Genomic DNA, 16,266 nt, shown 5'->3' on the forward strand with positions numbered 1-16,266 from the left:
TGAGGTGGTCTTACATGCATATAGGCTGTGTAGCATCACTAATGTGTATCATGTTGTGTCGTCATAAGCAAATAGTGCTATTTATATTAATATATATATATTGTGTTGTGAGGTTATTGATACAAAAGTCACGTTGTTTGTATCGTTATAGGTACATGTTGTCTTGTGTCATTACTGACACTTATACGTGGTTTATCTTTCATATATGTGTTGTGCCATTATTGATACATGTCGTGCTGTATCATCTGTGATACATATTGTGTAGTTATATTATTGAACATATAGTGTTGTGCCATCATTGATACATGTCGTTCTGTGTCATCTGTGATACATATTGTGTAGTTATATTATTGAACATATAGTGTTGTGCCATCATTGATACATGTCGTGCTGTGTCATCTGTGATACATATTGTGTAGTTATATTATTGAACATATAGTGTTGTGCCATCATTGATACATCATCTGTGATAGTTAGTTATATTATTGAACATATAGTGTTGTGCCATCATTGATACATGTCGTTCTGTGTCATCTGTGATACATATTGTGTAGTTATATTATTGAACATATAGTGTTGTGCCATCATTGATACATGTCGTGCTGTGTCATCTGTGATACATATTGTGTAGTTATATTATTGAACATATAGTGTTGTGCCATCATTGATACATGTCGTGCTGTGTCATCTGTGATACATATTGTGTACTTATATTATTGAACATATAGTGTTGTGCCATCATTGATACATGTCGTGCTGTGTCATCTGTGATACATATTGTGTAGTTATATTATTGAACATATTGTGTTGTGCCATCATTGATACATGTCGTGCTCTGTCTTCTGTGATACATATTGTGTTGCTTCTTAATTGAACATATTGTGTAGTTTTATTATTGAACATATAGTATTGTGCCATCATTGATACATGTCGTGTTGTCTTGTCTATGATACATATTGAGTTTTTTCATCACTGAAGATATTATGTTGTGTCAAGACTGATCACATTATGGTGTGTCGGCAGAGTTACATAACGTGCTGTGCCGATATAAATGCACACATAGTTTTGTCATCATTGAAACATATCCTGCCTGTGCAGTTTTGAATCATATAGGGGGCGGTGGGGTTGCCTAATGGTTAAAGCGTTGGCTCGTCACGCCGAAGACCCGGGTTCGAATCCCCACATGGGTACAATGTGTGAAGCCTATTTCTGGTGTCCCCCGCCGTGATGTTGCTGGAATATTGCTAAAAGCGGCGTAAAACCAAACTCAGTCAGTCAGTCAGTTGAATCATAATGTGCCCGTCTCGACTAGTCTATTGAGGTTGGCACTCTTGCTTTATTACGCACTTTTAACCCATACCTTATATGTGATGAGACGGTGAGTTTCAGGCATGAACGAGTCCGTGTTTGTGTCTTAATGAAGAATAAATTGCTGGTTATATATACACATACTTTCAGCAACAAGGTTACACAATGACATATGTAACGACACATATTTCGAATGTAATCGGTGGTGTACATGCGGCTTATCATTGTTACCTTCAGATACCTTGTGGTAAAGATGTTTTGAAGCCTTTAGTTCTTGCTCTCAGTGTAATGCAGATAATGATTTGTATACAACATATTTCAGGCCATATGGGATCCGATGCAGTTAGTTTTACATTCGTGAGTTAATCAATTTAAAAGCTGGTTTAAAAAAGGAAAAATTCAGGTGGTATGACCTTCATTGAAATCTTGGGTGCACAGTCGTGTACCCCGTGTATATCTGAAATAATGTGAACGGTAAACATCTAAGTATAAATGTATTCCATTAAAAAATAACAAATCAAGAATACACATTCAGATTTATTTTCATAGCAAGTGCAAATTCTCCTGAATCATTCTGTGAACATCATCACTGGCTACTGCAGGCAGCCACGTCAGCCTCAGGGAAGACGAGGAACCCGAATGACTTCCCGGGGAAGGTAACAGTGTTTCTTCCCGTCCTGTAAGGTTTCAGCTCCGGCAGCGTATTATTGACAAGTTTTAGCGGGTTGTTGTTCAAGGCCACGGTCCTGAAATGGTGAAGACTGATTATGAACTTTACATGATAATTGTATATTGTATTTTTCCTGAATCATATTTGCATGTAGAAATAATAAGTGTTATTATGGCAGCTCATTCATCACGTTTCAACTGATTTTCTGTGGTTTTCCAGAAGAAACTTCTCAGTTAAATTTATCACCTGTAACATCAGTCTACACTCTCGTTGTGGAAATTCCCAGGTAATGAGTTTACCAATTGGTGTGAACCAGAAAGCGTTTGGAGGTTGGCTGGTAGAATTACTTGCTAGTGAGTCCATCGACTGGCGTCAGCCAGAACACATCTACAGGTTGGTTGGGAAATTGTGGAAACGTAATGGAGGTAGTGTTATCCGTGGGCAGCAGGAAGTACATCGTCACGCTTCCGGGCCCGTAGCCATAGGAACTAAAACACAACACTTTATATTAGAGGACCGTTTCCCTTGACTAAATATGTATCTGAACCTATAACGTTTTACTCCTATATTCTGTATTGATTATGTTCATTCTAACTATCTATAGACGTGTATAATAAGGAATGAAAATGGGAACATTAGATTCATATTATAAATATCTCATGAGAAAGATTTATATCGACATATAGTTAAACTTGCGAATTTGCAATTTACAAGGATGGCTTTGTGCAGTGGGCGTAGGCTCTGATGGTGCTGTTGTCCACGCTCGCCTCCACAGAAAACACGGCGTCCCCCACCAGTCTCTTGTACAGGACAGTTGACCAGTAGTCCTGCAGTAGAAGACATGAATAAAACAAACTCATAAACTGTCATTAACATATATGTAAAGATAAGATAATTCTTTATTGTCCCAAGGGAAATTTGTTTTGCATCATACGTTCTCCAGTTTTTCATTCATAAAGCAGCCATACATAACACTGCAATTGGTAAAGATACAGCAAAGGTACAATTCACTACAACTATGTTTTGCTGCGCTAAATATTCACTTCAACATATCGCTCAAAATGTTGTAACATTTTCCGAAAATGTGTCTTTGAAGAGGCCGATCTGAAATATCTATATGTATTCAACTCAGTATTACAGCTCAGTCAGTGTGTGGATGTTTCATTTGTTGGATGCCATCTGCATTCTTATTTCCATTTTGAGAAAAACATTATCTTCTACCGTTACCGTTATCTCATGTACTGCACTGCTAACTGTGGTGCCACTGAGTGCTACCGACGTCTTTATGACCTAGAAGGCCAGGTTGTATAAGACCAGGTTACATAAGGCCAGGTTATATAAGACCAGGTTACATAAAGCCAGGTTATATAAGATCAGGTTATATATGGCCAGGTTATATAAGATCAGGCTATATAAGGCCAGGTTATATAAGGCCAGGTTATATAGGGCCAGGTTATATAGGGCCAGGTTATATAATGCCAGGTTATATAATGCCAGGTTATATAAGTCTAGGTTATATAAGACCAGGTTATATAGGGCCAGGTTATATAAGGCCAGGTTATATAAGACAAGGTTATATAAGGCCAGGTTATATAAGACCAGGTTATATAGGGCCAGGTTATATAAGACCAGGTTACATAAAGCCAGGTTATATAAGTTTAGGTTATATATGGCCAGGTTATATAAGACCAGGTTACATAAAGCCAGGTTATATAAGACCAGGTTACATAAGTTCAGGTTATATAAGACCAGGTTACATAAAGTCAGGTTATATAAGATCAGGTTATATATGGCCAGGTTATATTAGGCCAGGTTATATACGACCAGGTTATATAAGACAAGGTTATATAAGACGAGGTTATATACGGTCAGGTAATATAAGGCTAGGTTATATAGGGCCAGGTTATATAAGACCAGGTTATATATGGTCAGGTTATATAAGATCAGGCTATATAAGGCCAGGTTATATAAGGCCAGGTTATATAGGGCCAGGTTATATAGGGCCAGGTTATATAATGCCAGGTTATATAATGCCAGGTTATATAAGTCTAGGTTATATAAGACCAGGTTATATAGGGCCAGGTTATATAAGGCCAGGTTATATAAGGCCAGGTTATATAAGACAAGGTTATATAAGGCCAGGTTATATAAGACCAGGTTATATAGGGCCAGGTTATATAAGACCAGGTTACATAAAGCCAGGTTATATAAGTTTAGGTTATATATGGCCAGGTTATATAAGACCAGGTTACATAAAGCCAGGTTATATAAGACCAGGTTACATAAGTTCAGGTTATATAAGACCAGGTTACATAAAGTCAGGTTATATAAGATCAGGTTATATATGGCCAGGTTATATTAGACCAGGTTATATACGACCAGGTTATATAAGACAAGGTTATATAAGACGAGGTTATATACGGTCAGGTAATATAAGGCTAGGTTATATAGGGCCAGGTTATATAAGACCAGGTTATATATGGTCAGGTTATATAAGATCAGGCTATATAAGGCCAGGTTATATAAGGCTAGGTTATATAAGGCCAGGGTATATACGGCCAGGTTATATAAGACCAGGTTATATAAGATCAGGTTATATAAGACCAGGTTATATAAGGCTAGGTTATATAAGGCCAGGTTGTATACGGCCAGGTTATATAAGACCAGGTTATATAAGGCAAGGTTATATAAGGCCAGGTTATATAAGACGAGGTTATATAGGGTCAGGTTATATAAGACCAGGTTATATAAGGCTAGGTTTTATAAGGCCAGATTATATACGACCAGGTTATATATGGCCAGGTTATATAAGGCCAGGTTATATAAGGTCAGGTTAGTGAGTGAGTATTGCGAAATGCCGCATCAGGAACCTTGCCACATCAATCACAACATATGTGACTATTACTATATCTGTTTTATTTATGAAGTCAGTCAGGACTATACTTTTGATCGTGAGTCACTCATAACTAACATATTAAAAACGTTCATACTGGAGAATATCTAGGCTTGATTTTCAAACAGATGTCATTTTGCCTAAAGGCCATAGAGCGATGGATCTTTATCAGGGTAATTTGTTTAGATGACCGAATTATGTTTTGTCTTGTCCTAATAATAAAAGATCGCAAAATTTATTATGAATTATATTTTCGTGTTTCTGGTCATATTCTACAAAGTAAATAGGAGTTATGAAATCTCCCATTTGCCCCAGTGAAATTCAATAAACGTAGGAGAATGACAAATATCAGAAAAGCATTAGTTTCCGGTGACTTTTTCTCGTCCCACACTGACCAAGCAAGAGATTAGTGCTCGATGTGACCCGGCTAGGCTACTTTATCAAGTAACAATTAAATTGGTACAATGCACATTCACAGTAAATTGGAAAATGTAAGAGCATTCACAAGCCTAAAAGCACATGGCAGGATATGAACACACATACACCTATGGAAATTAAATGAAATGTCAAAGAACCTATTTTGGTAGTAAGTTTAGTAGTAAGTTCTAATATGCTTGCTTACTCAACTCCATTGTATACAAATCATTGTTACAGAGTTGAGTCATCTAGAAAACTTTCTTTCAGTGCTTAATACATTTCACACAGTTCCACAGAAAACATATTCAGTGAAGTGGCAACGGAAGAGAGGCAAGGATAATGAGCTGTGAGCAACTTAGCAAATACACTCAGCAACATACTGTAGCCAGAGCTTTTGTTTATCAAGGGGTTAAAAGCACAGGTGGATGTTATATCTGTGATCTTGGTGCGCTTGACGCTTCCATAACAAATTTCTGTATAACTGAAGCTCAAAATCAGTAAAATTAGAGAATTGTGCAGTGTGAAAATCAGTAATACAACTGTCCAAAAGATGTCGTGTGACTATTGAATCAAGAAAGAAAGAAAGAAAGGGATCGTCTCTATACTCACAGGCAATGGATCAAAGGTGCCATGGTCAATCAGTCCATAGTTTCCGGCGTAGAAATCCTGTCTGAGGACTCCTTTCAATCCCATCCGGGCAGCAATACCAAGTTTGTCCAGCCACCTGAACAGTTTACACTTTCAAAAGATGGTGTAGATGTTCCTTTTGTTGTATTACTAGTACGTTACATAAGTGCTCACAATTAAGGTCAAATCTTATCTTGGAGTTTTACTTCATAAACATCATTTTAGAAAGAATTATTATGAACAGGCATTGTTCATTATTATGCGAATCCAATTGACTAATGTACAAAGTGTACGTGGTATATTTTGTGCTGCTGTCTTACGCACAGAAACCCAGCGACGTATCTGTCGGAGATTCCAGTAGCACCGCTATCATAACAGGAGGACGTCTCTCCCAGCCACACTGGGGTAAGTGGGTTGGTGCGTCGTGTCACATCCAACGCTGTCTGTATAGTAAAGATCAGGTGGTCCATCAACTTGGAATCGGTGAAATTAGAGATTTGTGCAGTATGGCCGTTGGTGTAGTATCTGTACGAAAGGGGAACAGGCCTGATAGTAATGTTTCATCCACCTTATCTGGTTGGAAATATCACACATGAAACATGTAACATATTGAATAAGTACAAGCAAAAATAATTATTCTATTACATGCTTCATGTTATTCCATCATTTAACAAATCTGATGATGAACTTTTAAGATAGATAAAATAGGATTATCTCTGGAAACGATTTCATGTGTAAATGAGCAGGTGGATTCGCATAGATAAAAGAAAGCATTGGTGATGTTTCAGGAGCAACATTCCAAGGTGCAGAGGAACACTTTTATGGATAGACAACTTCGTTATTGCAACAGATGCGACGTTTCTGTGTAGATTTATTGCAATAAAGAAGTTCTATCCATAAAAAGTGTTCCTCCTCATCACACCAGCATCTAAATGCCACTTAAAGGAAAAGAAAATTCCAAGGTGTATAAACAAATTTATCAAAACATTTTAATGCCTACAAATATAATTGGAATGAAATATTTGAACAGGTCAAGTAGACTTGTCATAAAAGTCCACAGCAAACAGTTGAGCAGTTTAGAACATTTCCTAGATACCAAAATCAACCTACTGGTGGAAGGTTATCCTGTCTACGGCTTTGTCCCCGCCTCCTGTGAAGAAACTGGAAACAAGGTGGGGTTAAATTGTGAGTTTGAGGTCTTATGATGTCTCATGTGTTCATGACTATTGTCACTATGATAACCGCTAACATTAAATCAAACTCCACATTCGAAACACCAATCATCAACTGACGAATCCGTAGGGAACTGTTTACAAATGTATATTGAGGTTAATTCTTGCGTCAACGATTTTAAACGGTATAATGCGATATTGCTGAGGTATGTCCACTTCTCGTTAGTAAGTTCATTGACACAACTGTCGGATAAATACACTCACTCAGCAAAAAAACTGGGTTCTTGATCCCGTTACAGACCCCATATCAGGTCCTATTACTGGTGTTTTCTCATACCCTGGCGACGTTTGGAGCAGCTTCTTGAAGTTGTAGAAGTCCATACCCAACTGACTGCCACTCACAGTCATGTTATGTTTCTCAGGGAATATGTCAGGTTCTGTAACAATTAACACTTTCCGGATTGCTTTGTGCTAGAAATTGCATGACATGATATTCTCAAGTCATACGTTATTGTTGGAATTGACAATTGGAACATTTTTCTTTATTGAAGGAAAATGAGTATGAAATAAGGGACAAAAGTGAATTTCTCATTTTTTTTTTAAATGTTCAAATGCAAGGTCAGGGCACATTTTGTTTAATCCAGTTATTATGTGTCTATTGAATTGTATTGAACAAAATAGGCAGTAGCGTTCAATGGCTTGTATCCCTGAATATGGCTAGATGAATAAATGTTAGTTTTTAAAAATATTGAAAAAGAACATGATCAGATTTGCAAAGTTTTGGCACATTTCATGCAATTCGTTATTTTGTATTTGAGTCAATCTAACGAAATAAAATGGTTAAGTTATGTATTCAGCACTATGGTTATATTAATACCATTTCCGAGTTCCAGGCCTGCCAGTTGGTACCCCTTCGCACTGTTGTATTGCAGCAGTTCTTTGGCGTTGGTAGGATCCCAGTGACCACCCTTCCTCTTCAGTACGTTCAGACCAAACATTAACTTCCAGTTGACATTACGGACAAATGTAATAACAGCATCCCAGGTAGCTCCTGCAGACACAACAGGCGTAACGATAATGAGGTCCCATTTGCTTATGATGCTCCAGTATTCGAAGCACATTTTATCCTGACCCCCCAAACCCAACAGTACTGGCCTTCGAGGTATACACGCGTGCAATACCTTGGCTCCACAAATTATATATATACTATTCACACTTTGCTAAGGATCAAATAATTGATTCAACAGAAAACTATGATGTGGGGTTTAAGTTGGTTTAAATATCTAAGCTTCTTGTAAGCATGAATCCTAGGTTTCAGTATGTCATTGCATCTTGTGGAACCCATTCCCGCTATCGCCAGGTGTTGTTTAGTTGTCAGTGACTCGTTCCATGATGTTCAAAATGGTTCATTGGTGCTATGAAAACCATTTTTATGGTTACTCATGTATCAAGTGCATAAGGTTAGATTAAAGTGGCTGTTTGCCTAAAGATGTGTTTCCATATTATTATTTATCCAGTTTCAATTTACAAATCTATGTTTAAGTAAAGTTGGGATTTTTTTTATCCTTAGCAAAGTGTGAGTAGTATATCAATAATAGATTTAAGCACCTGTAATTGCACGGTTTATGTCAGGTAGCCCCTGCAGACACAACAGGTTTAACGATAGTGAGATCACCAATTAGTTAAGATGTTCGAATATTTGGAGCATCTGATATCCTCTTACCTCAGGGATAATAAAAGTCCGGAATTCTCAGATGGATGTCTATACATGCAAAATACCATAGCATGACAAAATGTACAACAGAGAAAAATAGATACACACACCTGTAAATGTATTATTGACATCTGTTGTGCCATGACCTGTAGGGTCAAAGGTCAAACCATCACCTGCAGTTCCGCCAATCCTCAGGTAGCATGGAGCCAAACCTTTAGCCAGGGCCTGAACTTTCTGAGAGCTGAGGGTAGCACATGGTAACATGATTACATAATATGTACATAAATAAGTAAATGAGCACGTTCACCCATCTCCAAGTCGAGGCAGAAACAATGACAAAGTGTTATTTAGTCCAATTTGTCTGAAGGTAGTTGGCTTGACTGAAGTCATTCTATTTCCTTTTATGAAATACACAATGCCATTTTAGAAAGTGGTCAAATGTAACTTTATGTTATATTTGGGATTACACTTTCTTAGTAAAGTACAGATTCTAGTACTTTTTTGGGGTTGAGTCCCATCCGGGATTCGAACCCACACCCTCAGAATCAGGCACCTCATCGCCAGCACGCCTAGTCAGACGCCTAGACCGCTCAGCCACCGCAGCTTCCACCGGACTAGAATCTGTACTTTACTAAGAAAGTGTAATCCCAAATATAACATAAAGTTATATTTCCTTTTACATTTACATTTATATAGCGCTAACATCCAGTAGACTGCTCAAGAGCGCTGCTGAACTCCGTATGCAATGCTAAACAAATGAGTTTTTAATCTGGATTTGAAAGTACTGAATGTCTCTACTGATCGAAGCGAGGGGTAATTTGTTCCACAAAGCTGGGCCGACAACCTGAAAAGACCTTTCACCAAATGTCTTGGTCCGGCTGACTACAGTCTGGCACATGTGTTGTTGTGATCACCTCAGATGGCGTGTTGGTTTATATTCTTGCACAAGGTCTTTTAACAGTGTGCATGAATAAGACAATTAATATAATGGGTCCTGAAAGTGATACTAGAATACAACAGTATCATTTTATTGATTTCAATTACTTTGAAGATGATTTACGTGATTAAGATCCAATTTCTGTTTTTCTCTCGATTATTTGCATCGATAAGATTTGCATAGTATAAGTGTGTCCAAAATACAAATTATAAACAGATGAAAGGAATCTTCAATAATGTGATAGCTGTCGACCTCTGTGTCGATCACCTTGACCTACTTACTTGAAGTCTAATCCTCCCCAGTGCTGCGGGGCGGGCAGGAGATGGGAGTCCAGAGTGACACCAATGAATAATTCATCAATAAATGAAACTGCTTGTGTTGTTAAAACTGTGACACTAACATTGACTGCTCCCGTTGACGTGTGGGATATGAAGGTGGTGACCAAGAGGAGAGCTGACAGCGTTACCTTCATTGTCCCAGGCTTTTTTCTAATGTGAATGTATGTCGCACGTAATCTGTATTTATCTGAGATCTGTATTTATCTGAAGTGATTTCATATAGACTGTGCTGTGTCGCCATTTCAAAATTTTGTGTTTTTAATGAGTAATATCTCGTGAATTGTGACATAACAGCTGACACTCGTCATATTTCGAGTAACCGTACACAGATAGATTGTTGCAAGATAGATCTTACTGTGACACTCCGTCAAATGATCAGCCAAGTTTTAAACCCTGGTCGTACCATTTCATTTCCGTCCAATCGAACGAAAACGATAAGATTCCAGGGACACGTTCTGACCCAAATCCTCATAGGGTTTATCGTTCATAACATTGGTGCAAATGTCCTGTCGAGTGATAGGTCTGTTTGCATCAAGGTTCGTTACATTCATGTTACGGAACGCTTCAGCCGTTTTACCAATTAACTGAAGAGAGACTGTGACAAATCTGCATGACTGTATCTTTCTCAGAAACACAGAAAATGTAATGTCATGGTGTCGACCTTGTAATGTGATGGTGTCGACCTTGTAAGGTTTTGTTTCCTTGACGTGAATTTCTTCTTAACCGACTCAGTGTTTGAAGATGACTATTCAAATTTATTTGGTTATCACAGGTGTTGAATATTTTGGGCATGGTTAGATTCTAAATGCCTCCACGTGTCCACCATAAGCGTTTACTGATTCTTTGAATGCTATAACCGTGATCAAACAACTTATGACTCTCTTGGAAATCTTGACAACATGTCCATGTTCGATTGTACCTTAAACGTTTTGAAATGTAAGTACAAAAGGGTGGAGCTGATGGCAAATTTGTACGGCATGAAGGAAAAGCTGTCTATTGGAAAATGTTTTCTCGTCTTGAGTTTGTTTGTCACTCTGACACTAAATATATAAACACATGAGGTGGTTTCACTTATCTCAAGTTCAGGTAAATTAGTGCAGGGAATTGGCTACTTAACCTGAATGGAAACATAACAGATTCGTACATGAAGCTGTCTCCACTGCCACATTACCTTGTTTTGATTTGCCAACCGGAGCAGAAATGAATATTATGCAGACCAATTGTGAATGAGGACGCAATCCATAATCAAATGATTAATGAAAGCAATTCCCATGATCTTCCTCAGTATCTTTCAGGCGAGATTTGCGTTCATATTTGAAACCCTGAATCCAGCCATTGTTCATAAACCATTGTATTGCATTAAGTTGACCAAAGGACTATACTATAATTAACCACTGAATGACCCTTTACACGTAACATTAATTCGGCATGTTTCCAAATCCTCCAATTATTCAAACATATATCCTCTGATATATGATACATTTTACCAGTTTTCTCCTGGCTCTTCTTGTTTAAAAGTGGACCCTTGTTATCATTGTAATTGTACTGCGATTCAAATATGTATGTTTATTATTTTATTTTTTGCTGTTTTATATGCCAAACCATGAATTAAATTGATTGCGTGTAAGCTCAAATTAATCACGTCCAAGAAAGAGGCGCCTGTCGAGGTGTATAATATCAAATCATGAAAACCAATCGGTGACAATAACATTTTCCCATGTTTGCTCCAGCAGCATCTCAAACAGTCGTATTGGAACCAATGATCGAATGAAGTACTTGATATCTGGACCTATATATAGATAGTTAAGATAAGAAATAATTCTTCCTACGTTCATGTCAAGTTTGTTATCTATGCACGCCACAGCCAGTCCTTGACAGTCAGCACCACAGCCACAACAGGCCAAGCTCGTAATGGTACATACGTTTAGTCCGATTTGGCTCCTAGTGTTACTATGGATACCAGCGTTCACCACGTCACAGCAGCATCAGGTTCATGTGATGATATCTACTGACAAAGTTGTGCATCAAGTTGACGAGATGTTTGTTGGAGTGACCATCGACAGTCATATTCTATGGTTAGGGTTTGACCGACATCATTTGTTTCAGTTAACGTACCTAAATCAGTCTGCTCGGCTGTTGTAAGGGTATTTACATCGTACAGTCATGGCGTCGTAGTGACCTGGGTCATAGGATTGAATCTACTGTGAATACATATATCATGTGTGAGTGAGCGAGCTGGTTATACACTGCTTTAAACACTATTCCAGTAAAATCACAGTATAATGTTAGTGGTAAACCCGACATGATGCAGGCCTAAACCACTGATGCTGACAACATGTATATAATGAAGATAAACTGTGATCGGATCCCAACGTCACAGGATTGTAGAACACCTAAGGGAGGTAACTGTGTACAGGAAATCGGTGCACCTTGTGTGACTAGGTGAACAGTGTCTCTGAATATACATACATTTACTCAAAAAAAGAAGAAACTTGACATACTGTTTTGGAGTTTATTTACTGAGTGCATATATCTGATTCAACATTACATCTTGGTTCAATTACAGAAAGGGGTGGTGGGGTAGCCTAGTGGTTAAAGCGTTGGCTCGTCACGCCGAAGACCCGGGTACGAATCCCCACATGGGCACAATGTGTGAAGCCCATTTCTGGTGTCCCCCGCCGTGATGTTGCTGGAGTATTGCTAAAAGCGGCGTAAAACCAAACTCAGTCAGTCAATTACAGAAAATCATCACTTTACAAATTTCGAAAACATGATTATCCAGAAAGTGTTTGATTATGAGAAGCCTTTTACAAACTTCATAGTTGAGTATGTCGTAATACTACTAAGGGTCGCTAATCCAAATTATAGCGGAAAGACGCTTGTACCACTTGGCGACCCAACCAACATCTAACATAACATTAGGTGTATGTATATTTTACTGTAGCCATGGGCTGTTGGCAAATATATTTGATAATAATTGCATCCCAATTATTAAACAGTTCACCAAATCTACAGAAACTCGTGAAAGAACTTGTTCCCTCTTATCTGAGGGTCGGGGGCACCGAGGCTGATCACGTGGTATTTGATCCCCATGCAACACACCACAGTTCCAACACAACATTACCATTAAACTACTGGGTAAGTATACTGTACCTGTGAAAGACTACTCGCCCTTAACTGTTCTTGAAGAAATCGTTAAGATTTGTATCGTTAACTGTATTTCTATGATTGTTATTATTATAGAAATCGCACATAAGATTTGTATGCTCAAGATAATGGTTTCCCTCGATCACTGGATGTCAATCTCAACGTCACATCGTATTGTCAATATGAACTCCGATGGGAAGTATACAACTCCCTATTACACGTGTCTTAACTAGGGGGTGAATTTCTGTTTATCCTTTGTTTGTCATTAAGGCTTTTAGGACATGAGACATGTTGGCCTAAGTCCTTCAATGGCTTGGATTAATGATAAAACTCGAAGGTACATAACGGCGCCCCTATCTGCATAGCGTTCGTAGCATTTAGTCATTTATAAAGCCTTTCATAAACTGTACAGTTGAGATAGGTCGTAATACTCCTAACGCTTTGTGGAAAGGGTCGCAAATCCAAATTGTAGCGCCAAGACAGGTCTCCAATGCACTTCATATATTATAACGCTGAGGTGGCAACAGTGTGGTTGGTTAGATACCCTGATGTTAGCGTTTGATACTTACATACTTAATGACTGATAATTGTTACAACGCTTGAATACAATAAAGTAGCGTGAACTCAATAACTGATACCCCATGAATCAATACCTGTCTAAGATAGTTAAAGGTAGCCATGAAGATCCGTGATAAAATTGATCTTCAGTAACCCATGCTTATCGTAAGATCGTTGATCGGATGGTCAGGCTTGCTGACTTGGTTGACACATGTCATCGTGTCCCAATTCCGTAGATTGATGCTGATGCTGTTGATCACTGTTGATCACCGGATTGTGTGGTCCAGACTCGATTATTTACAGACCGCTGCCATATACCTGAGACAAGCAGAAATAACAACAACAACCTGGGCCTAGATTTTCGAAGCTCTCTTAGCGCTAAGACAGTCGTAAGTGCCATACATTAACATTAACTTACGACAATCTTAGCGCTAAGAGAGCTTCGAAAATCTAGGCCCTGCCAAGGATAGTTGTGGTCCAGTAGTCTGCCTCATTGCCAAAACATAGATTGATATCACTGTGTGCCATTGTGTATCATGCTCTGGTTACGTTCGGGGCTTGTAATGTTCCATTAATGGAATTTCTAAGCTTTGGATAGTTTCAATGCATATTTGTGTCTTTGCATTACTTTATGCGTTACACTTTTCAGACGTTTGTAATTTCTCTTTGCAGCTGAAGACTTGGATATACTTAACAAGTTCGTTCACAGCACAGGGGTGAAACTTATATTCGACCTTAACATTTTGCTGCGGAAACAGGGAAAGTGGGACCCATCGAATGCCGAATTGTTGCTTAAATACTCATCACAGAAAGGCTACCATATTGCAGGCTTTGAACTCGGAAATGGTAGGTTATGTCTTTCAAATGCTTAACAAAAGTAACAGCGTGTTTGCCACATCAGGCACTTTTACCAGAAGGGATACTGGGGTATCACAGTGGTTAAAGCTTCGACAGGCCGAACACCCATGCATAGTCACTACGTGTTCAACGTGTGAAGGTCAGTTCTGTTGTATAATGCCTTGATAGTGTTGGAATATTGCGGGAAAATCGTAAAAACAACCTCACTCAGTCTTTGATACACTTTTAATTTTATTTTTTTTCAAGAACCAAATGCGTTTCATCGCAACGCTAACATCACATTATCGGACGCCCAACTTGTTGGTGACTTTGCACGGCTGAAACGGGTCTTTCAAGGTACATCCTATAAGTCCAGCTTAATCATTGGACCAGATGTGGCTGGACTTCGTGTGGCTCTGGTTGCAGGGTACGTGCCTTTCATTTCCACATACCTGACTGAAGATCTTTCTGATCCGTGAAAATGCGGGTTAGAATTGGTCTTCAGCATCCTATACTTGCCGTAAGCGGCGACTAACAGAATCGGGTGATCAGACTCAACTTGGTTGACACATATCATCGTATCCCAATTGGGTGGATCAGTGTTCATAATGTTGATCCCAGGATTTTCTGGTCCAGACTCCATTATTTACATACTGCCGCCACATAGGTGGAATATTGCTGAGTGCAGCATTAAGCAACAAACAAATTAACAAACGAACACTTTTCTGTCCATACAAATAATAATTCCTTGTCATGGATATAATTCGTAGGCTAGGTGCGACATTCTAGGTGTAATCGTCGTCACTTTAAGACCCGGATTCGATTTCCCTCGTGTAGAACGTGGGAAGCCTAAATTCGGGTGTCCCACGCCGTGACGGTGCTGCAATATGAAAAGCGGCGTAAAACCACACACACATTTCTTGTATCTACGACCTTTACATTCTCCCGCACAATCCATTACCACCATATCAAATAAACCTCGATGACATTTATACATGTATTTCATTTTTGTAAAAATTAAAGAATAGATGAGTTTCATGCATACTGGGATTAGACAAACAGTACCCTTTGAGTGATCTGTCATCAACTATACACATGAAGCTATGGCGTACCTGGGACGTGGTAACATTCGTCTACCGAATTACAACATTCAAGGCCTCAGTAAAGCTTTCAAGAAGTTGTATGGTAGACATGTGGAGGACATTTCCAAATCTGATGCATCACTGACAAAAATGATGTCCGATGTAATTCTCTATTATGATTATAACAAACGTTCCCGAATTATTTCCGGTGAACAATTGACTAGACTTAGCATATGTTTATGACGGGTGCCGCCGGTGGGGCAGGATACGCCCACCTTAACACAAACACCCGGTATCATCACTATTTCATAGTGATTCATAAACACATGCTCTGTCACCGTATCGCATGGGGACAATCACTGGACTATGTGGTTCAGACCCGATTTGTTTACAAACAACATCATACAGCTGTAATACTGCTGAAACAAATATCTGCTTATGATACAGTCACAACTGTACAATCGACTCTGATTTGGACAGAGATTTCTTATGAATAAAAGGGTTTTGTCGCTTCTATCTACTTGTATATTGCAGATTTTTGTCCCATGGTGGAGCAAGTGTCGTAG

At 38.7% G+C, this 16,266-nt stretch overlaps 2 protein-coding genes across 4 annotated transcripts in view; both read right to left on the minus strand.

Moving 5' to 3' along the window:
* LOC124263026 (heparanase-like) overlaps nt 1–10,218 on the minus strand; it is a 197,915-nt gene extending 187,697 nt beyond the window's left edge. For all 3 annotated transcript variants that reach the window (XM_046697637.1, XM_046697643.1, XM_046697642.1), the window contains exons 1-2: nt 10,020–10,218; nt 8,912–9,042 (exon numbers count right to left, since the gene is read on the minus strand). In XM_046697637.1, the coding sequence (XP_046553593.1) occupies nt 8,912–9,042; nt 10,020–10,210 (322 nt within the window). In that variant the 5' untranslated portion in view covers nt 10,211–10,218. The remainder of the gene's footprint in view (nt 1–8,911; nt 9,043–10,019) is intronic.
* LOC124263030 (heparanase-like) lies at nt 1,833–8,091 on the minus strand. Its single transcript, XM_046697649.1, has 8 exons — nt 7,965–8,091; nt 7,352–7,524; nt 7,026–7,076; nt 6,240–6,440; nt 5,898–6,012; nt 2,690–2,805; nt 2,326–2,466; nt 1,833–2,054 (listed from the first exon to the last, which is right to left on the minus strand). The coding sequence occupies exons 4-8, from the start codon at nt 6,383–6,385 to the stop codon at nt 1,895–1,897; spliced, it is 678 nt and encodes a 225-aa protein (XP_046553605.1). The 5' UTR covers nt 6,386–6,440; nt 7,026–7,076; nt 7,352–7,524; nt 7,965–8,091; the 3' UTR covers nt 1,833–1,894.
* Nucleotides 10,219–16,266: the final 6,048 nt, after the last annotated feature.

Source organism: Haliotis rubra, unplaced genomic scaffold, assembly GCF_003918875.1.
Source record: "Haliotis rubra isolate DU_JTF1 unplaced genomic scaffold, ASM391887v1 Scf866, whole genome shotgun sequence".
NCBI lineage: Eukaryota > Metazoa > Mollusca > Gastropoda > Lepetellida > Haliotidae > Haliotis > Haliotis rubra.

Coding starts and splice junctions, on each gene's coding strand:
- LOC124263030 (XM_046697649.1), bottom strand. CDS start 6,385: ATGGACCACCTGATCTTTACTATACAGACAGCGTTGGATGTGACACGA. Junction 2,467..2,689: donor CACTGCACAAAGCCATCCTT/GTAAATTGCAAA, acceptor GTTGTGTTTTAG/TTCCTATGGCTACGGGCCCG. Junction 2,055..2,325: donor GTCGATGGACTCACTAGCAA/GTAATTCTACCA, acceptor TCACCATTTCAG/GACCGTGGCCTTGAACAACA.